The sequence below is a fragment of the Candoia aspera genome, chromosome 7, assembly GCF_035149785.1.
Source record: "Candoia aspera isolate rCanAsp1 chromosome 7, rCanAsp1.hap2, whole genome shotgun sequence".
NCBI lineage: Eukaryota > Metazoa > Chordata > Lepidosauria > Squamata > Boidae > Candoia > Candoia aspera.
In genome coordinates, this window is record NC_086159.1 from 46,215,359 (window position 1) to 46,239,692 (window position 24,334).

Consider the following 24,334-nt stretch of genomic DNA (forward strand, 5'->3'; position numbering starts at 1 on the left):
ATAGCATTTTTTTAAAAAAAACTAATATGCTCCTATTCTTTCTTCTTGGACATCTACTGTTATTTGCTGTTTTCATTTGTGGCCCAAATGATGTAAGGTCAGAATGGTAATTTCTTCAGTTTGGCAAATGCAAGAAATACAAGTTAAGGCCCTCAGGCTGCATCAGGTACACACCCAGAAAGCAAGTAGTAGTTTGTTTTAATATGTGAACTTAGAGCCAGGAACGCAGATTACACTTAATAGCAGAGACTGGATCTTCCATGCATGAATTAAAAATGCAAATATGCTTTATATTAGCAAAATTGACAAAAGCTTCTCATAGACTGAGATTATTTCAGAAAACATATTAAAGACTTCATGTTTGAATCCTAACAAACATTCCAGTTTATAAAAAACTAGCATGGTAGACCATTGGTTTATATAGCTCAGTATTTGACCAGAGCTTATCAGGGCTTCAGAGGGCATTCTCAGCTGTATGTACAAGGCTGACACGGACATATGGGTCAAAGTTTGTTTGTTGTTATATTTTAATACAAAGCATATTCTTAGTTCAGCCTTTCCCACTGAAAACCATTTTCTTCCAAATTGTAATCTAAGACAACTCAGCAAAGCAACTGTTGAGTTGGGAGTCAAATTAAGTAATACATTTGTATATTTTATCTGTTGGATTTATACCCCACTTTTCCTTCAGAAACTCAAGATAATGTAGCACTGATTCCTAGGAGTGGGGAAACCCAAGTTGAAGTCCACCCTCAGCCACAGCACCTCCCTAGATGACTTTGCAACAGTCACTCTCTCTTAGACAAACCTACCTCACAGGACTGTTGTGGGGGAAAATGTGAGGGAGCAGTAGGTATGCCATCTTGAGTTTCTGAACAAAAAAGATGGGATATAAATCAAATAAATAAATAAATAAATAGCCCCCTCTAACAACAAACCTGTTCATAAGGTCAACAGTGGACTTCAACCTGAATCTCCGTGGTAAGAATACCAACCCTGGTTTTTGTTTCATTCTATGAACTGAAATAAAGCTTGGACCTACTGAAGATACCACAAATTGTTCTTGACAAAGTTTTTGCTCTCTTTTGGATTTTTCTGAACAGTTGTATAATTTTGGCATTGAATGTTGTCCAAGCTTCATGTGAGCCTTAGCAAGATAGATTATCAACCGAAGCAAATATTTGTAGCTCAGGGTTGAACTGTAGAGCCCTTGGTGTTCTCTGAGCCTTGTTTTCTTGCAGACATTTCATTGCCAGACTAGGCAACATCTTCAGTGCAAAGAGGGAATGGGCCTTGCTCTCAGTTTATATGCTGTGGCTTGCCTTGCTTGTGTTGGTAGGGGTGTTGTTCTCTCCTTGGGAGTTCTTTGATTGGGCTGTTGATTGCCTGAGTTAATAGTTCCTTGATTAGGGTGTATTGCGCTGTTTGATGGTTCATCTGGTGTTAATCCTAGTGTTGATGTTCGCATATCTGGGTGTGGATTGCTGGCAAGGGGGTGTACTGGTCTTTTGGCTTTTCTATTGTCTCTTTTGAATGGTATGTAAACGTTGTTTACCTCTATGTGTCTGTTGATGGTTGCTTTGTCTGAGTGCCAGGCTTCCAGGAATTCTCTGGCATTTTTGGATTTGACTTGGTTTAGGATGCTCAGTTTCCCAGTTGAAACTATGGTTGTTACAACCACATGGCATCACCATAGCACATAAACCAACTAAAACTCTTCAAAACATATTAAGCAACCCAAAAGACCCAATAGCCCAAGAAGAAAAAACGAGTTATTTACAACATACAATGCAAAGACTGTAACAGCCACTTTATTTATTTATTTATAAATAAATAAATAAATAAATTTATTCACTGCCCATCTCCCCCTCATGGGGGACTCTGGGCGGTTTACAATAAAATGTAGGACAGACAGGCAGAAGACTAGCAGAGCGCATCCACGAACACCAACTAGCAGTCAGAAGACACGATAAGAACTCCTTAATCTCACAACACATGGACAGACTCAACCATAGTTTCAACTGGGAAACTGTGAGCATCCTAAACCAAGCCAAATCCAAAAACACCAGAGAATTCCTGGAAGCCTGGCACTCAGACAAAGCAACCATCAACAGACACATAGGGTAAACAACGTTTACATACCATTCAAAAGAGACAATAGAAAAGCCAAAAGACCAGTACACCCCCTTGCCAGCAATCCACACCCAGATATGCAAACATCAACACTAGGATTAACACCAGATGAACCATCAAACAGCACAATACACCCTAATCAAGGAACTATTAACTCAGGCAATCAACCAAGCAGCAAACAACAGCCCAATCAAAGAACTCCCAAGGAGAGAACAACACCCCTACCAACACAAGCAAGGCAAGCCACAGCATATAAACTGAGAGCAAGGCCCCCTCCCTCTTTGCACTGAAGATGTTGCCTAGTCTGGCAATGAAACATCTGCAAGAAAACAACAAGGCTCAGAGAGCACCAAGGACTCCACAAGATAGATTATATCATATACCATATCATATCTGGTCTGATTCAACAAATAAGTTTGATCCTTTTTTTTTATAAAGTCATGTGATGTGATGTGATGGGGGGGGTTTGGCCATTCAATCATGTCCTCTCCTTGGTGACTGCCTGGACTAGTCCCTGCAGTTTTCTTGGCAAGATTTCAGAAGTGGTTTGCCCACCTTCCTAGGGCTGAGCGAAAGTGACTGGCCCAGTCACCCAGTGGGCTTTCAGGCAGGACCAGAACTCCTGGTTCTGGTTTCTAGCCCGTTGCCTTAACCACTAGACCAAACTGGTTCTCGATGTGCTAGTAGGAAAACATAATTGTTCTGCTAGTCCAATCAATTTAATTAAAGGGATAACTAGGGCCAGTTTTTTAAGTATTTATTAAACAATTAGGGATTATTTGGCCTAGACTTTGGCTCTGCTTATCACCATGCAGTTTTTAACTACATAGATTCCAAAGACATATCATGTTCCACTTGAAAGAAATTTCTGAGGATCTTCATTAAAAGGTATTTGATTCCTATTAGTCTGTTTCAAGTTGAATTGAACATCAAGAAAAATAGCACACATTCAGGACATGTGAAAACAGCATCCCTCATATATCCAAGACACAGTGAACACTCTTACATAATAAAATCAATATTTTATTACCATGCTACAGTTCTTTTTGAAGCTGGCACTGATGGGGGGACAATGCTTTCAATATTACAGAAATGGACAATGAAATATTACAGAAATATTTCAAAATGGACATCATCTGATAAGTCAATGAAAAAGCAAGCTTAAATGGTATTATATGGATGTTGAAAAATAAATACAGTGTGTTTTAAGAACAACACTGTTACTTCAAAGAAGCCTGGAATGTTTAAAAAGAGCCACAGAGGAGGGAAAAATGGATAAAATAGTTTGTGAACTTTTCAAGGAGCATTTTGGCAACTTTAGACTTTTTAATATATAAAATAAGATTCTAGAAAGCTACTTTCATACAAAGTTGCTATATTGATGCCTTTATGTAGGAAAACATTTTTTATAATTCAAAATTAGGACATACAACTTTACAGTATTTTACAATGTAATGAAAAAGTAACATACAAATACAGATTTGGCTTTTATAGAAATGTATATTTATGCATTTCAGAAATGCATTTGGGCACACTGGTGATTACAGGGCTCTTATCTGTTTTCATATTAAGATGTCAGATCAGTAACTTTTGAAATACTGCCTACTTTTCTACCTACGCAGTGGTTCCAAAGACATAACAGTAGGTGATGCGACAATGAATGGAAGTTTATGCCATAAAAATAAAAAGGCATCATACTTGCTGGTTGAGACACACCATAACATGGTATACCATACAAACAGTAACTCTTTTTTACAAAATGGAAGCATTTCTTTTACATTCGGTGAGAATCAATGTCTTACAAGCGAGATATCTGTATTCCTTGTTTAGCAAATAATAAGAATACAGAGTATCATGTATGTATTTTTAAAGATGAAATTAAACACAATTTAAGGTGTTGACATCCACTGTTAACAAAACGAGTATAGAAATTCCTGAGTGAAGGGTCCTCTCCATTTTTAAAATCATTTATTTCACATAGAGTATTTCAAAACTCAAAACATGAAGAGAAGCAAAATTCACAGTAATATTTAACTCCACACATATAGTAAAATGTATTTATTGTTTAATTATTTATTGAATACTCAATTTACTGAGCATTGTTCTATATCATTTTTGGATCACTGCTGAAAAAAACAAACAATTCATGTTTTTATTACATTAGTAAATTGAATCTCTAAACTGAAGATTTAAATCATTCTTCCCTTTATCAGAAGGTAGTACAGTATGTGAAATTGTATGACAATATTATTTTCACTGTTATATTTATATGGCAAAGATTATGTCTCTGGAAAGTGAGGACTAGAGGAAGATGACACTTATTTGGGCCTAATTTCATCCAGTTTGTCAATGACTGGCGTATATTAGAGAAATCATCTAATTGCTCCTACACTCTTTTAAGGCTGTTTGTGTGTATAGCCCTCTATAGCATAAACTCTGTTACAGAATATTTCAAAAGGACAGCTCACTGAGAATTATATGTTTATAAAGGTTCTGTTCCAAGACAGTTCTTTATGAACATATAGGAAGACTACATTGTGCCAAAATAATTAATAAACTCATTCATAATGACTATCAGACATTACAAATGTATACATGACAGACAACATGTATTTTACCAAACATATAATTTTAGCCTTAAAAATGGCAAAAATGGTTTACATACCTTTTGCAAGTAAATGGTTAAAATTTGATTTATTAAGCAATGCTTCATGGACTATAAAGGCTATTTTGAGATATCTTGACACTCATTCTTTCACAGGAAATGCTGTGTTAGAGTAAATTTTTGAAAACAGAGAAGAAGGAAGCTTGTGAAAGACTTTCTCTCCCTTCTGCCCCAGTACCCCTACTAAAAGTTATGAGGATTGGTGTAATCAGTTAAGACATCGATCACCTCAAATTGGATGGACGCACCTTGTGTAGGCAAAGTATCATTCATCCAAGATATCTCCCACAACAATCCTTTACACCTCAGCCTATGACATTTTAGTGGCTCCTCTGACCCTCAGGGACAGGTTTTCAGGGGTGCAGGGCAGGAAAGTCCTGCAATTTAATCTTCCTTCTGCTCATGGTTCTCAGGCTTTAGTCTTATTAGCATGTCAGTATATTAGCATGCTAGGCCAAGAAACATTTGAAAAACACATCGGCTGTACCGCAAGAGCTGCCAGTTATGAAGTATGTAATGCCTGTGGTGAACATCTGCTTATTAGATTGGATTAGTTAGTGCTAGTACATATTGTTTAAACACACTGTTATAGAATGGAAGAATGCAATACAAACTGATACTTTGGGGAACATATTATCTCTTAAATGGACAAAATTCAACATGGAAATATATGTGCAAGTTGGGGAATCCAAAATAGGCTGACCACCTTGAAAATAGTGTTTTGTACCATTAGTAAATAGAGAAACTCTTGTTATTAACTGGTCACACTGATGTGAGAAGTATCAACATTTAAATACTATTACTGAATAATTGGTTGTTGCAATGCACTGTTGACAGAAAAAGTAAAAGCTTAGCAAGTGAAGATACTATGAGATCCAACAAACTAGATAGCTCTAGAGAAGAGAGAACAGTATAGTATCAGAAATGTTCAAGCAATGTTAATAATTCTAGGCATAAAATATAATTCAGGATTTCTTAAGTTGCTCTTAGTTTATTTTTTAATAAATGCATGTTTTAGGAATATTATTTTGAAATTGAATGGGTGGTTATTTGCTATAAGCTTGTTTGTGAACTTAGAAGGGATACAATTTCTCAAACTGAGGAAGGGGAAAGGATTTTCATAATATTAAGATTCCAAGAATAAGAATTCCAGACAATGGTTAAAAAATAACCATTATATAGTGGGATCACAGGCAATATTGCTTTGATGTATTCCATTACCAATTTTCTTATTGTATAAGAATACAGTAAGTACATTTCACTGTACTATTCCTGAGTACATTGGGATAAATAGTAATAGCAACAAATTAAATTCCAGCCCAAAGTCCTTCTTCTGGGGGGAGATAGGCAGTGGCAAAATTTGATGAATTTGAATTTGATGGTTTGATTTTTATCTATTAAATGGACTTGTATAATTTGTGCACACTTAATACTATGTCTGCCCCCCATTCAGTGAACATTCCATTAGATCGTCTTTGCTGACCAGAAATAAATCTTGACAAACTACCAGTAGATAGAGCCTTCCTATTCCAAAATATATGCAAATACACCCATACATTTTCTACCTTCAGTAATGCAGTATAAAGATCTACTACGATTTTAGTTAGTTTAAAAAACTGAAAGGAGGGGACAGGTGGCAGAGTGCATGAAAGAACTAGATTAAAAAATAGTCTTGAGACAAAATCAGATTTAGCTGGTTTCTGGAATTACTAGGTAATAGTTTCTGTAAGGATCATTCATGTTCAAATCAATTGCTTCTGTTAGAAACCTTAGAATTTTGACTAATAAATGGAGAGGTGCAATAGTGCAAAACTCACTGAAAATCAGTAAATAATTAAAAACAGAACAAATGAGGACAACTGAAACTGGCAGAGAAAACAGAGTTTCAGTTTGCACCAGTAGTGCAAACAAAGCCTATACCTCCTTAAGGTAGGAATTTGTGCAAGAAAACTACAAAGTAAAGCACCATGTTGATGATTGGATCATTTTAGCATACAACGGCACATTACTATATCAGAAACCACCATAGAATAAATCATAAAAAGACAGTTTTGGCCATCTTGAAACTGCTTCAACTCATCAGCTTCATCTGTTATGGACAATTCTGAGAAGCCTTCTGCACATCAAGTTTTCCTACATAGAAATAATTCAACATGTAAATTATTAGAAGTACAAAGTGACAATGTTGTCTTCTATCATGTTTTGGTAGAGCACCTTTTAGCTGAATTTATCAAGCTGATCATTTCAGCATGTAGCCATGGCCATGTATGTGTTCACTCTGCCCGCATAACAGTGCCACTGGCCTTCCAGATTGATTTTCCTATGAAAAAAACTGCCTGGTGGCTGAAATAGCTGAAATGTGTTTTAAATGCCCACTCCAATCTTTGAAACTATGGTAGGCTAAATGGACTCCCTGTAGTGGAGGCACATATTTTTTGTGCAAAGCAGAACTATTTCCTGCCACTTCAGATCTATGTATTTCCTTCCCATTTTGCACTATTTGATGAAACAAGGTAACATGAAAAAAAGAATCTCTGCAAATTAGTTTGACAGAATATAATTTGGCTTATGTTGCTATATCTATACAGTCTGGATAGAGAGATATGGCACAGAGAAAAAGATGGACGGAATTATGATTTTACTGAATATAATTTTCGGAATAGCAGTGCACATGCTCATATAGCTCTGATGGCACTTTATTTTGACAAACTATCACATCTTCTTTTAGGCGTTTCAGTACAAAAATATCACAGTAAAAAGCTTCAAGTGTGGCAATTTTATCTCATAAGTTGTACTTTTCTACAATATTAAAATTCAGGCTAAATTAACACAAGGTCACCACAGAAATGGATTATCAGCATTACTGAAGGCACTGTAATTTTTTGAAAAGTATTGTAGAGAAAGTTTCATTATGCTAGTTATTTCCCCATTAATATTTATTTTCAGTGCTATCCTGATAAGCACTTTGCAAATCCAACGCAAATATTAATACTGATGAAAAAAAGAAAAGCAGTCTGAAATTTGCAATTATGAATTTACCACAATGTTGACTCTATCCAGTAAAGTGCATATCATCAGTTGATAGCAGCTAATGAGACATACTGCCAGCTACACTGAAAAGGTAGATACGAAACTATGAAAATATTTTCTATAACAGAAAATGAGAAAGGAAATATCTCATTACTTTCCAACATATTTATAAGGTTATGGTACGCTTAGTACTAAATACATGAAGAATAGAGAAGGAGAAATAGACACAGCTCATCATACTGAAGTTTTATGACAAAACTATTCTCTGGTTACATCATCTTTCCTATTACACTGCAATACATATTTCACTGTAGGTATTTTCAGTATTTTGGAACTTAAAACTTTTTCTACAACCTGGCCTCTCCAAGTGTTTTGGAAATGCAGTCTCTCTAATTTTCAGCCAATATATTGACTTGGAAATCAGAGACTTCTAGCCACATCACATCTGGCACCAGTTTGGGGAAAACTACTTAAGGCATGGGGTTTTACTAAACAGATCCAGTTAACTGCAGCAGATTAAACTGAGGAAAGCTTGTATATTATTCTGACTTTCGGGGTTAGTGTTCCTTATAGACAATGTCCTTAGTATCCGATACTCTTAAATTTACTGACAACAAAACCAAAGTAATGTTTGTAGACAGATAGAAAAAAAATTAAAATATTATGTCATAAAGGAATACCCTGTTTTTTCCATGACAACGAGTTCTGTTGTATATCTCATTATATTCTCATACACTATGAACTGGAAGATGTTTCAGGCAGTTTATCCCCCTAAGTATTATTTAAATAAAAATGAAATTACAACAGAATACAAAGCTTAGCAGAGAGAGCCTATTTGTGTGCACGCACACGCACACTCCTCTGGAATTGGAGCCAATATGCCTCTGAATGGTAGTTGCTGTGTGTGAGAGAGAATGCCACTGCTCTCAAATTTTGCTGTGAACTTCCCATATAAACCTTACTAGCCACACAGAAATTACCCTTTGGCCTGATCGAACAGTGTTCTTATGTTTCCAAAGGTGTTTTTTTTTTTTGTCTAAGCTCAACTATTGCTTTTTAATATATTTTATGTTTTCTTTTAAAACATTTCGTTCAGTATGAAGTTCCTATTAACTAGAGAGGTGAAGGACCAGGGAGAAAAAACAGAAACTATCATATATATTGGTTCCTAAGTTTTCTCTCCATTTTTTTCCAGTGAGAAATAGAAAATTAGGACATGCAAACACCATTGATTTTAACATATTGCTACATAGCAAATTCGCACTGATGCAAGTATTTTGGATACAACATTCTAAATTAGTAAATATTAGCACAGAATGTATTGATTGAAGAATTTGGTCCTTTTTTGAAGTCTGGTTCAGTTCATAATCTGATAGAGTTAGTACTTTCAGTTATAAATTTACTAGTATCATGTGAGATAAAATAAATATAATTTTGGGACAACTGTTTTTCTCTACAGTTACTCAAAACATGAGGGATTTTAGTCCTGTTTAGTCAGAAAAGGTTTCCTGGAATCAGTTGATACTAAATTCTAGTTAAGTGTCCATAGGACTGTATTTTGTATAGAAAATAGTACATTGCTATGAAGTGTAGCTATTCAAATATACTGCCACTCCTATATAATTCTAGACAACCCGTGACCCATTGGATCATCGTTTCAGAGATATTTCCTTACCAGATTCCTCAATGCTTTCAACAATGGCAGAGCTTCTTTATGTACTGCCTTCACTGGAAAAGTTCTTAAAAATTCAGTGAGATATTCAGAGATGTATCTGCCTTGAAAATAGCCCACGTCATTCATATTGAACTATATAGCACAGTCAAACATCAGGAATTGACCACAGGAAATGTTTTAATGACATTTTGTATTATGTAATAAAATGTTTTATGATAATTTAAATGTCATAAAATGTTTTATAAAATTTGCCAAATTTCAATTCTACTGGAGTCACGGGTCCCAGATTTTGGATGCATTCTGTAAGTTAGCCCATTTTAGGTACCTCGGTTGAAAAATGGTTCACCTATAATGCACTTTTTCTCCCAGTTAAAGGTTACAAAGTACAGACATGAGAATTTTAGTAGTATATAGATTAACATGAATACTTATTTTCAGAGCTTAATTCTAAAATATGAATCCTTTAGTTTCTGCATGATCATACTAAGGTCTACATATTACTTTAAATTCAAATAATAAAATCCTACTTTACTACTATATTGATAGTTTCAATGTTTTCACTTTCCCCTATTTTCTCAACTGCTGAAAAAATAAGTACCTTACGGTACAAATGTATGGATGTCTATTAAGAGGTAAGAGAAACAGAGTTCGATAGGACTTAACCCCAGATAAGCAGATAAAAGATTTCAGCTTTAGACAAAATATACTATGTGATAACACTGGCCAGATTTGAAATTACTGTTCAAATAAAAATGCTTCTATTTTGAATTTTTATAAATATATCAAATAGTACCATTATGTGCTATCTATATATTATATAATTCATGTTCTTTAAGTCTGATAAGAAAATAAGCTTTATATTTCAATTTTCTCATAATGTCTGGTTTTTTTTCTTTTCCCTGGGAAACCATACTAGCCAAAGCATTGTTCTTTTCCACATTCTCAAAATGCATAGGAATGGCTACATCTCTATAAGTCTCATAGCTCCTTATAAAAGCTTTACTTTTTTTAAATTGTAGGTAGAAGCTGGTTCATACTGTTATAAACTTTGCACAGCACTGGATACAATACAGGCTTCTAATTGGGAATCTCAGAGTCAAAAATGGATTGTAAGGTAAAAAAATCAACAAATGCCAAATGTACAGGAAATATTCAGGAGTAATTAAGCTATGAGCCATCTATTAAAGAGTTACGAGTATTACTTAAAGAGACTTTGTTCAGTAGGTATTCCATTTTTACTTCCCGCAAAACAAGCTTAAGTTGGAACATCTGACATCAGTTACGTTATAGAAGTAGAAAGTGGTAGCTTACAACAGAACTGAAAGGATTTTTTGCTTGTTGATGTCAGGATCTCAATCTCACAGTACCCCAAATTGCCATTATTCATAGAACTAAATCATGTTACTGGCTTGTATAAGTAAGCCATACAATGTATTAAATCCATCATTCTGACTTTGATACTTTGGTTTGCAATTCCTTTTTTCTGGGTTAAGCTAAACATGAAAACATGTTACAGCATGCCTCTTTGTAAAAGTAACACAGCAGTTCTTGCTCTTAAATGAATATAATGCATCTTTAAATTTGTGAAAGACGGCTTTCTCTTAAGTTATGTTACAAATGGGCCTTTCCCATACAAATGAAAGACGGTGACCAAGATGAAATACACAAAATACATTGAACACAGACTACATACAGAGTCAAGCTATTGACACAAAGGAAAAGAGAGAGATAAGAGAGTATTTCAAAAGTAGAAGGTAAAAATAACCCACTATACACACACGATTGTGAATCACATCAAAAACATCTAGAGTGTGAGTATCTATATAATTATATCAAAAAAAAGTAGCTGCTACATTTTGGATATCTAAAGCAAGACAAATTTCATATACTTTGATGGAAGGAAACCTAATGGAAAGAAAACAGTAGTGATATATCTCCCATAATAGTGGCAGGTCAACTCCAAAACTCAAGTTGGTATTTTTTTTAAAAAATAAGTAACTAATTTAACACACAGGTTGAAAACCAAAGAGACCTGTGCATTAGTAGTGCTTTTGCATGTACTAGGGAGGAGGCCTGATTTTTTTTTTGTTTGCATCCCTTCAGAGTACATGGAATAGTTGTTCTAGGAGGCCTTCATAGGTCTTTGAAGGTCTTCAAAAGCAGCTTTGGAGAAAGTAATGGAACTACACACAGAAAAAGAGAGTGAAAAAAGTTGCACTGCAGGTAAATGCAATACCATCCTTTGTGTCCTAGATATATAATGTATAGCCCTTGGCCCATAAAGCGCAATACTCCTTTAACAACATCCATCTTTACTTGACAAAAGGTTTGAAATTTTCTAGGTGCATGTCATTTCCCCACTAAATGATGTACCTTCTTCATATTACTCCCTGTTGTAACTTGAGAAAGCAAAAACATATTCTAGAACTGCAACACAAACTTAACTAATGGAATTGTACCAGAGCATGTTTCTAAATTACTAGTTGTTGGACTTATGGTTAGTGGATTTAAAGTGCATCTAAAGATCATGGGTAATTTTAAACCAATTCCATGAGCTACATGACATCTGAATGTAAGTTTAATGAAGCTGATGATTTCATCCATTTTTATCTCTCCCAAATCAGCCACTAAACAGCATTCCCTTCAGTACTAAAAATTGGCTTTACTAAATTTAGTAAAACGATTTACTACAGAAAGATGGTCCTATTAGGGGAGGTTTCGAGGGTAACAGCTGCCTGTCGGTCCGTTCCCATAAACCCAGCACCCTGAAAGAAAACCATACCGTGACTAAAATCTTTCTCATTTATACCACATTAAGCCATAAATTCAACTGGAATATGTGACTCTATAAACATATACCATGAGAAATTCTCCTGATTTGCAAATAATGCAAGTTTCAGGCAGCATAGGAGTGTCATAATGCCTTCAGTGATTTTAGGCACACGGCCAATTTGTCATAATTGGCTACTAGAACTTTCAGACAATGAAATAGGCACTATAAAAATGGCAAAAATATTTAAAAGCTGTTTCTACAATTGTAAAGTGATAATGTTATTTAATACTTTTTCTACCATAAATTCCCTTTAAGCAAGCAAATGAAGTATTCAGAAAAATCTATTAATCTATGAAAGGTGATAGCATTCAGAGATCAAAACAGCACTCATTCAATTAAAACAATTCTTCACAAAGGTGCAAATGGTTCAACTACTGCTTTCCAGGCTCACATAGGCAGGTCAGTACTGTTATGTCTAGTTTTTCTAGAAGTACCGTCGTCTCGTGGCAGTGCTTTCTGCAAGCTTGACATAGCAGCAGTTCTTTCAATATCTATTACAGCATATAGCTCAGTGCGCCTGGTTGGCGTTGGTGGAAGTGGAGTAGTAGGGGTTTTGGGAGTCTGTGGGTTATCAGAGTCACTGCCACCTTCCAAATCAACTTGTATGTAATTGAGTTGCCTGTGTTCTGAGCTTGGTCGTCTAATATCAAAATTAAAGACCGTAGGGGTACAGTCCTGACGTCTTGCATATTCGACTTTGTGAGCACTTGATGGTACTGTTACATTCTCTGTATTGACATAATTATGCATGGGATCTAAATTATTATGATAGCCATTCAAAGAGGGTGTCTTTGGTCCTAAACTGTCCTCCTCCTCTTTGCTTAGCTTATGAGCTTCCCAAACTGGAGGCAAAGATGGAAGATTTTCATAATTTAACAGTGCAGTTCTCCTTTGAGCTGAATTGTTGATGTTCTGAGTATCAGAGGTACTGGATGACACTAGACGACCTCTCCTGAGCCCTGGAGCATTAGGGACAGACATTCTATTTACATTTTCATATGTTAGCTTGTTACCAGATGAAACTTCTTTGCGTTCATCACTGTCATATCCAGTATCCCATTCATTGTTACTATTCCCACTAGCATGAGTGCTGCTACCGCTTGTTTCAGTACTGTTCCCACTAATTTGAGTACTATTCCCACTTGATTCCAGTTTTTCCTTCTCCATTAACTGTCGCTGGACAGGTGTAGGACCCAAAACAAATTTGACTCCTTCAGGTTCCAGTACCACCTGGGCATCCCTGTCATCAGAGCAAGTCTCCTCTTCTCTTGCCTTGTTTGTTTCTGCATTGGGAACCTTTTGTTCCAGAGGTGTGCGCACACTTAGCTTGTTTTTTCTTTCCTCCTGTACACCTGTTGTATTCACATATGTATGGACCTGCAAAAGATAGAGACAAGTGTCAACCTTATACTTTGCCATATTCTTTTTTGCTCCTGATCACATAGATTTATTATACCCAAAAGTGATATACAATAATTTGGACACCCACTAAACAAGAAACTGGGTTCAGGGTATTTCCATCATAAAAAGGATGTATTTTAGCAATGTTAATATAAATATATAATCATGGCTAGTTACAGTAGAATTCATACGTGGAAGAGGAAATTCAGAATAACTTACTTGCTCCTCTGCTACAAGCAAGGGGTGTGTTGACTCTTCACCTACTGAGGGAAGACGTGCACTTCCTACTGAAGGGTGTCTGCTGGAAGGATGTGATGAAGCATCTCCATAGGAGGGATACCTTGGGTACCCATTAGGTAAATTCTGCCCACTCAATCCAGGTGCTGGTTAAAAAGAAAATCCAATTATTTTATTGGTATTAAAATACTATTCCTTCAGAAAATATATATTAATAAATACTAATTCATTACAAGTTATGTTATCAACTGCAGGGACTTGTCCAAGCAGTTGCCAGGAGTCAAAAACTGACTCAAAAGCAACAGAAAAAAAGTTGTAATAAAGGGTTCTGCAGAGTTTCATATTGGCATTCTGTCTTAAAGAAAGCAAAATTCATACTTCATGCTCAGGCTTCCTAGAGCAAAGGGCCACATGTATTAAAAGGGGCTTCATTCTCTGTATTAAAAGGTCTCATGCTCTGTATTAAAAACTGGATACCTGTCTAGAAGCATAGACTGGCTAAAGGAAGGACAGTAAATTGAATCATGTTATAAACTGGTGATTCTTGGGTTTAGCCTGCTCTGCATCAGAATGTACTCGTTAAAATTTATAATCTTCTCCATTCTCAAGACTTGGAGCAACTTTTGAAAAAAGAGTATTTAATTATTCATTTGTGTGTTCAGTTTGTATGATCACCCACTCACTATGCAACTCTGGACAACTAATATCCAGAGGATGTTTTTAATATCCAGTTAAAAACAAGAAAATCAGCTGAAATATAAATCAACATAAATAGTCAAACAATATTAAAGTACCTCTATGCAGTCATGCTGTACTTCGACTGTTCTGTATATTTCTTTAGGATCTTTTAACATGAACAGTACCATACTAAATAAATAATCATTAATCATTATTTATCATGATGAGATTATTTTAACTCTCCACATTTATACAATGAATATTTATTTATAGTTCATATTTCTCAATGAACAAACTGAAACCAAAGAAATAGAGTAATATCAGGTAACAGAAAAGGAAGATAGTCATCCTCAGACATAAGTATGTCCTACAAAGGAAACAAACCATGGTCACAGAAGATCTAGGCCTGGGCAGAGTTTGGGTTGGTAACATACATGTTCCTTGACTGATCCTGCTTCTGCTGCCTAAACTTACCACCACCACAGCTCAGGTCATTGTTCTCCACTGAAGGGCCAGTGTGCTCAGGAGTCAAAATTATTGCTGCTGCAACTCCACCCAGTCCACCAAGTTTCCCAAATTGGAAAACTTGCAGCTGTCACAGCTCACTCACAAGACAACTCTCATGGTTGTTTCAATTATCAACTTAGTCGTCTCCACTCTGCAACCCCCAAAGCATAACGATCTGTCTCTGCCCTCCCACCAGAAACTTTCAATAACTGTTGCTAACGTTCAGTTCCTACCAGGCGCCATCTTGAAAAAATATTCAAGAACAAATCTCTTAGGACAACAGCCAGCATAAATTCTTTTAGTCCATTAATTCCTATATATTTCCTTTAAAATATTAACTGTCACCTGATGTGAAAAAATTACATGCAATAATTATCACTTGAAACATTTAAGGTAAAATTTTTTGGCAAGCTTAACAAAGCATGTAAGCCTAGTTAATGAATCACTCATACATAAACTTACTGGTAGGGGTGAGGGGTGTTCTTGGAACTTCAATCTCTGTTTGATGTAGGTTCCTTTCTACAACCGGCTCTTCTACTACATTTATACTATTATTCTGCATAATTTCTTGCAGCATATTAAATAGTTCCTCTGCACGAGCACACTTGAAGGCAAATATCCCTACAACAACATATAATACATTAGACATCCTCATAATAATATATGATAGCATAATCCATTTACTCATATACCTGTTAATGAAAGAGAACTATCAAATTTAGTTTTTAAATTTTTACCAGTTACAAGTTCCTGCAATTCCAAGGGAGAATTTTGGTATCCATATCAGAAAACATCTTTGGAACAACTGCCTCTTACAAGAATATGGTTTCACAATTAATAAATTTCAAGTTTTCTGCTCAATTACAGTACCAAAATCAATGTAAACTTTGTACAGAAGTTTACAAAGAAGTAAGACTTCCAGTGGGAACATGGCAGACTGAGCAGCTGTGCCTGCGAGCTCCGTGGGCAGAACTGGCATCGTGGCAGTTTTTTCGGGTCAGGCCGGTTTCTCCTGAAGCCCAGGAGCATTTTTCTGGACCAAGGAAAATGCTCAGAATTGACCCATTTGTCCTCCGGATGGAGAGTTGCAACCAGGAGATCGTAAACAGCGTCTGCAATCAACGGGTAAGACTTCGCTGGGAGGTTGGGATATCACCACTTCCAAGCCGCGCTGCAGCCTTAAAGGGACATTAAGTCCAGCCACCCCATTTCTATAGCACCCAATTTATTCATTAAGTATTAGTACCCTAAGAGGCTTTCTACATTAAGGAGAAACGATCTCTCTTGGTGCTTATCGTTATTTTTGTGATTAAATTTCTTAAAACATTTTTTTTAAGTTTTGGATTTTGCTTTCCATCCAATACTAAGAAGGGTTGAGAGTATGTTATCTTCTCCCTGTTATTATTTTTGCACTAATTTTGAAGTTTTTAGCATTTTTCCTACACGTTGAATCTGCCATTCTGAACTTTTACTTTCCTGGCACTACTTTCTCTGGGAATTGTCTGTTACCTTAACTCAGTTCGGAAATTTTCCATTACCTTTTACTTCTGCCAGTTAAGTATCTAGGGGGCACCATAATTTACTGCTTCAGACATGGAGGATCTTAACCAGGCTTTCTCTGACTTTCACTGAGATATTAAAGCAGATATTAAGCAGATTTTTTCTGATTACTGCCAAGTTACTATGCAAGACATTCAGAGCATTGTGGAAAATATGTGGTCTAAAATGTGCCATCTGTCTGGGAACAACGTAGATGAACCTGGAGAATCTGTCAATGATGGAAATGTGAGTGAGATTAGGCTTCTGTTGAAATTCTGGATGAAATTGGCAATGCTGAATTGAAGAACTTAAATGGAGAAATTGAGCTGCAAGACATGAGTGGATTTGACTTTTTGATGGAATGTTATGGAAAAGAAGGGGTTATTATATATGGGAGGTTTTCTGAAGAGAAGCCTGTGTTTGCGAGGGGAGCAGTTGGGCTGTTTGATTTCTTTAAGCGCTGTGCTTATTATGGGGATATGTAAATGTTTTGGTCTATTTTGAAGTGGGTTAAGGGATTAAAAATATTTATCTGGATGGTCTTTTGGCTTTGGATAATTTTACCTATCGTAAATGATTGGGATTATGATTATTAAGGTTTTTTCTTATTCATGTTTTTTGTATTCATGTTTCTTGCATGATTAATCATAATGGCAGACAATATACATGCTTTTTTATTTTTGATCTTTATTACAATAGACAGGAATGCATAGAATAGTAGTAGGAATGGAATAATTAAGTAATTGTTATTTTGGGAAGGAGTTGATTAGGCGATGGTATTTAGCAATTTTTATAATGTGCTAAGGGGTTGACATAGATATAACGTGATTTTGGTTTAATATAGAGTAAGGGATTGATTATGGGAAATTGCTGTATATCCTTGATGTTTAAAGTGGGAAGTCACTTCTTTTTGTAATCTATCTACAAAATTTTCTCTTGTGTTTTCACTTTTTTAGTTGTTTTTTTTAGTTTTTAGTTTTTCTGTATCTTTTATCTTTTTTTGAAATTTAATAAAATTATTTTTTAAAATAAAATGTACAAAGAAGTAAGAAGGACCTGACACAGGGTACACAGTCCAGGTTCATGTCAAGGTTAAAAGCTGAAGAACCAGAAGACAGATGTGAATAGAACAAATGAAGTCAATTTGATTTGGTCTCAAGGATTGAAACCAGAAACAAAGTAAGCAGTATCAAAGATTTGCCTCTAGTATTTCGCTTTTTCCTTCAGCAGCAGTGGAGCTCCCCAACTTACTATCATCAGCAAAGGGAAACTGTATAGTTGCAGCTTTGTATTATTCTTCCATTGAAAGCATTAAGTTGACATTCTTGTTAACAAGTGTGCTACTGCTAGCTTTAGCTTATCTAACTTATTAAAACTATTATGTACTATTCTATTCAAGCCAGTAATAAATTTCAAATTATCCTTCCTTTAAATTGTAATCTATTGACTTTGTGTCATGCAAACTTCACTGACAGTAGGTGGGCCATGTACAATGCTGTCTGGGATGATGCTGCCCTTTGAAGAAAATTGTCTATGCCTGCCTCCAGAAAAGCAGGTTTATAAACTTGAAATGTATTAAAAAAATTTCCTTATAGAGCAACACTTTGAATTTTAACAAGTACGACTCTAAGTAATATGACTTTTGAAATACTCCCATACTGCACCAACTGTAGTTGACATTGTGCAGCTGTAGTGTATAACAGATAGCTTAAATACACAGTGAAGGCAGGCATTTGAAGATAAAATTATTTCTGTAGAGTTACTTGGTACTGAAACATACAACTCACACAAACAGGAAAACAGTATTACATGATGGAATGTTATAGAAAAGAAGGGGTTATTAAACAGTTGGGCTGTTTGATTTCTTTAGGAAAATAGCTCTGTGTTTATTATGAGGATATGTAAATCCCTTTGCCTATTTTAAAGTGGGATAAGAGTTTAAGAATATCTATCTGGATGGTCTTTTGGCTTTGGATGATTTTGTTTATCGTTAATGATTGGGATTAAGGTTTTTTAAAAAATATTCATGTTTGTTGTATTATTAATTATAATGGCAGACAATTTACATGCTTTTTTATTTTTGATCTTTATTATAGTAGACAGGAATGTATAGAATGTAGTGGGAAGGGAATAATTAAGTAATTGTTATTTGGCGGGGGGGAGTTGATCAGGTGATTTATACTTTTTCTTTTCTTTTACTATAAGGGGAAGGAGCAATGGTATTTAGTGATTTTTATAATGTGCTAAGGGGTTGATTTATAGAAATAATGTTATTTTGGTTTAATATAGAGTAAGGGATTGATTATGGAAAATTGTTGTATATCCTTGATGTTTAAAGTCGGAAGTCACTTCTTTTTGTAATCTATTTAAAAAAAATTATCTTGTGTTTTCACACTTTAGTTCTTTTTCTTTCTTTCTTTTTTGTAGTTTTTTGTTTTTCTGTATCTTTTATCTTTTTCTGAAGCTTAATAAAATTCTTTTTTAAAAAAAGGAAAACACACTGGAGATAAATTAATAATTTAGATAGACAAAATAAACCATAAAGACACACACTATTTATACTGAATTTAATCATACTTCATGAGCAAAAAGCTAAAATGATGATAAATAGATGGGCCCATGGACATTTGTGTGTTCTCAAATACAAAGGGACAATTGGATTCTGAAAATATGCTTCAAGATTTGTATTCACATGACCTTCGTTTTTAAAAGCCCATCAATAAAGATGATACTTAACTTTTGAGAATATAAACCTGTTTACAATTTATGTCACTTATCTACACATGAATAACGTGGGAGAGGCTAGAACTGAGCTGTGATTTATACAAGGCCATTATGTGAGTTCAGTGACTCACGAACTGCACTTCCCTGCTATTTGCCTTCAGCAGTTGGTATTCAGAAGCACGTTGTATATCAAAATGAAGACTCAAATAGCCACCGATACAGTTACTCTCTATGAAATTGTTTAATTTTCTCTTAAAGCCCTCTATGTCAGTGGCCATCACCCTATCTTGTAGCAATAAATTTCTTAAGTATGCATTTTGTGACAAATATTTTTTTAGCTTATACTGAACCCATTACCTGAATTCAGTTGTAAAGAGGGAGAAAAAAACCACTCATACAGTTCCTTTCCAGCATGTTATCTCTCTGTGGTCCATTTCTAAATTAAAAATCTTTCCTTATGAGGAAAGTGCTATGATATCTTCATCATATTATTGCCCCTTTCTCTCTTTTTTCTTCTCTTTTTTTCCCACTGTTTTCCCTATGTGGCCACAGATTTATGGCCACTGTTATTTTAAAAACTTTTTCCAATAAACTCTAGTTGAAACATGTCTTTTCCTGCTGTCACTGAACATTGAATTGATGGTGTTCAGGTCAATGAAAACATGACTCTAAAATTGCTTTCCTGATCAGTGAATGCTAGTTAGGTTAATACTTCTTTCTAACGCCAATAAACTTCCTTAACAACATAATCCTATGCTGCAGGAAAGTATTTCAGGCTGAAAAGGTTGGGTTTCCCTCTCCAAATAGACAGTTCCAACCTTATGGTTGAAAGGGGAAATCTGATAGATACCATTCCTCCTAATTTCCCTCCATGGCAGATTCTTTTTGTCACTGGGTATCCCCAGTGTTGGAAAGGCCTAAAAAGGAGGGGAAGGGGCACAGGAAGCATATGGGCAGGGCTAAGGTTCCAGTCTCCCCTCAGTGCTCCCAGCCCTCTGCCAGACATAGCTTTTGGCCAGCTCCCATATTGATCTAAATATAGTCTCTCCGTTTGCCTGCAATTGACATTTTAAAAATAGAAATATGAAAAAAAAAAACCTATGAGATAGAAAACACTGGCCTTTTGCACTTGCCAGTTGGTTACAAGGAGGGCTTTGAATTTGTCAGAGCACTTCAAAAGTTCAAGAGAATAACTGTATCCATGAATGGGATTTCATTTAGATAAACTAATTTGCTTAAAACTACAGTTGATCCAGGTTGGTTAATACCCATGTATTTCCAAGTCTTCGTATGTCACCAACACTATTACTTTACTTCATATATGAATTCCATCTAACAGACTTATGAAATAGGGGACTATTTATACATACCTGGTCCAGTTTGACATCTTCGACCACTCTCAAATGAGAAGAGATTGGAATCATAGCCATAACGGCGCAGACAGAGATAATGCCACTTGACAGAATCCCGTTTATGGGTATATAAGATTAATTCTGTATCTGTAAGTTCCATTATACCAGAACCCAATTCATTACCATCATCATCCACATTAATAACCTAGAAAATATATATTTTTAGAAAATAAACTGATAACACAATTCACATAATCAAAATCAAATATTTATACAGTTTAATAACAACCATATACCTTACTAAACATAATTGAGCAAATCTTTATTAAAAACTGCTAGATAATAGAAAACAAACCTAGCATGATTACAAGAATAATACATAGCTCATAGGTATTTTATTTTTTTCCCCAAAATGTGAAAATGTTTCTGCAGGCCACAAAATATATTTCGTATCTTTCCTTCATCCATTTCAGTGAGTTTAAGTAGATATCAATGATTTGGTGATATGGATTATGGATTATTACATCAACTATTTCTCGTCTGGATATGTTACAGAAAGAGAAAAATCCAAAGAATCTCTGTGGTAAATAATAGAGAACCTGTACACTAGTAGTACAAATAATATAGTAGGGTGTGGAGTATGTTTTTTTGCAGTTTTTTGATCTACAGCTGTCAAAATGTCTGAGCATTAGCTCTGCACTGATGGGAGTTGTAGTCCAAAATAAGGCAAGCACAGGCTGCCCAGCACTGTATCTCAAACTTACTTAGCTCTTACTTTAACAATCAGCTTGAAAATTGAGTCAGTTCAGAATTTTAAAAAATTACCACAGAAATCTCTATCAGTCCTTACAATTAATATTTTTCCTTGCCGATCCTAAATCAGAACTTTGCACTCAAAAGTTTCCATGTAGAATTGTACCTTGAATTTGTTTTGATGGTTGTCAGGGTCTGTTTCTTTATCAGGACAGCTACAACAGCTACCCATGACTTCTTTAGAAGACCATGTGATTACTACAGCAAAGTAAAGACAACAGTTTTAAAGATGAATGCAATACAGAGAAATGGAAAATGAAGTCCAAAAAATTGCAAAGCATTCAGAAAATGTATGATAGGTATTATAAAGCAGTATGGAGAGATCAAATATAAGGATGTCTAACAGAAAAACAGTATGTTTAAATGCTTGAATAATGTACCAGGAATTCCACATTTCTAAAATATTGTATTTTTAGTAATGAAACAACTTATTTGATAATGCTCTTATAGTTCCCTTATACAAAAGGAAAGGTAACAAGAGTGAATGCAAAAATTATATGAAACTTAGTTTGTTAAGTCTGCCTGGGGAGGTGCTGGGCAGAATTGAATGAACCGAAATGATTTGCAGCAAATTCTAGATTGCTTGATGCAACAAGGAATACAGATCTGAAAATTAATGTATCACAAACCAAGGCAGGTGTATTTGATGGAAAAGTAAAGCAAATGCTGCAGGTTTTACACAAATAATGAAAAATTAGAGCAAATAGATGAATTTGTATACCTTGGCAGAATGTTTTCTAATGATGGGGAAATATGGAGAAATATTAAGATATGCAAATTCTGGCAGAAAGGTAGTGGCAGTACCTCTTTCTAAAAGAGGGTTACAGCTAGAATGCAATACTAAACTGGCAAAGGTGCTTACTGCCACAGAAACTACTTGAGCAGGAAAATAAAAGCTGGAGAACCACAAGATGTACTGTATGTCAAGTAACCTTACAAACTTTTTTTTTTTTGCTAATTAAAAGGCACAATAGAAGCTGTGTTGTTTTGGAGCAAGAGCTCCTTACATTCCATCTACTTACAGGACAGGAAATATAATAATAACTGTATACCTTGGAATTCATTCATTCATTCATTCATTTTCTATCCCGCCTTTATTATTTTTATAGGATGATTTCTGATTCTGGTAGAGAAACATCTGACTGAAAGTAAATATACTCACCTAGATTTGGCCATTAATATTCCTAGCCTGTGGTATAGCAACAGTACTCCTTTCATACTTCAAAACATCATGTTGTCTTTCCAGATAGTTACTTGACCTATAAATCAAAGTTTAAACAAACTGTAAAACAAAATTGAGAAAAGAGCTTTAAATAGAAAACTAGCTCTAAAACAAAACAGTTCTTACTATACTGTTATGAACCACTACTAATTTATGTTCCTAATGAACAGGAACAGGGTGTATGTGTTCACATGTATTATATATAACAAAAAAGAAACAACTTTTTGAGTTCAGTGTACAACAGAAGACTCTCCACTGAAAGCATCTTCTGTGAAAGGATCTTCTATTAGATGATGACAACTTTTTCACATTCCTCATCCATTTTAATAGACCATATTCAGGAAAAGTTGTAGATACTTTACATCCAGCAATCTTGATTTCTGTATAGTGAGTAGCACTGTACAACCAATGTGCCATTCCATCAAAAGCTAAGGATGTAGTGTTGATTCCTAAACACTATGCCAAAGCGGTCAACACTCATCCCTCAAGATGTTGGACTGCAACTCCCATCATCCTGTATCCCCATATTGGCTGGGAGATTGTTGATCAACATTAAGAGAGCTACATGTTGCTTACCTCGATCTAATTTAACAAATCACATGTACTGTGTTATATTGTACTTAAATTACATTAAAAAGAGCCATTGATATTTTTTGCACCTATAATATCTAACATACTTTGGGTAGTGAACTATATGAAAATCTCATTTGCAATAAAACAGATCTGAAAAAGCTGGAACATAGTCATGTTTATATATGTGAGAAAGAGGAAAATGTAAGAAAGGAAAAACTGGTCAACAACCAGTGTCATAAGGTAGTTGACCAGTTTTTTCTTTCTTATATTTTCTTCTTTCTCACATATATAAACATGACTACACAGGCAGTAAGGATTTTGTTCCACAACTTTAATGAAGAAAATAACTTAAAACTCTCAAATATTCAATGTACTGTACAGATAGTCCTCGCTTACCAACTGCTCATTCAGCAACCATTCAAAGTTATGATGCTGAAAAAGGAGATTTACGACTGGTCCTTGAACATGGGGCTATCCGCAATTTGGGTGCTTGGCAACCAGTGTGCATTTACAATGGCTGCAGCATCCTGCGGTCATGTGATCACCATTTGTGACCTTCACAGCTGGCTTCCGACAAGAAAAGTCACTGGGGAAACCAGCAGAAAGTCACAAGTTGTGGTCACATGATGTCACACTTAACGACACCAGCCAGAACTGACACTGTAAGTTGGGCTTGGTCACGTGATTGTTCCACTTTACAACCATGTTGCTTAGCGATGGAGTTGCCAGTGCCAGCTGCAGTCGGTAAGTGAGGACTACTTATAAAAGGAATGGGAAAACAGTTCAGTAGTATTAGCTGAACACAATGAAGCGTAAACCACCAGATGAGTTTGACTTAAGAAAATGGTCTTTGTACATCCAGCCATCTCTCAGTAAACCACATTTTAGCTAGTAGACAAGCATTAAACCAGAATGCATCAAATCTGAATGGATTCCAATACTTGGTTGGGTT

General features: G+C 35.3%; 1 protein-coding gene across 1 annotated transcript; it reads right to left on the reverse strand.

The window, feature by feature from the left end:
- Nucleotides 1-11,492: 11,492 nt before the first annotated feature.
- On the reverse strand, nt 11,493-22,839 carry FRS2 (fibroblast growth factor receptor substrate 2). The gene is made up of 6 exons (XM_063309156.1): nt 22,750-22,839; nt 21,694-21,785; nt 20,793-20,979; nt 15,622-15,780; nt 13,957-14,120; nt 11,493-13,713 (listed from the first exon to the last, which is right to left on the reverse strand). The coding sequence occupies exons 2-6, from the start codon at nt 21,757-21,759 to the stop codon at nt 12,724-12,726; spliced, it is 1,566 nt and encodes a 521-aa protein (XP_063165226.1). The 5' UTR covers nt 21,760-21,785; nt 22,750-22,839; the 3' UTR covers nt 11,493-12,723.
- Nucleotides 22,840-24,334: the final 1,495 nt, after the last annotated feature.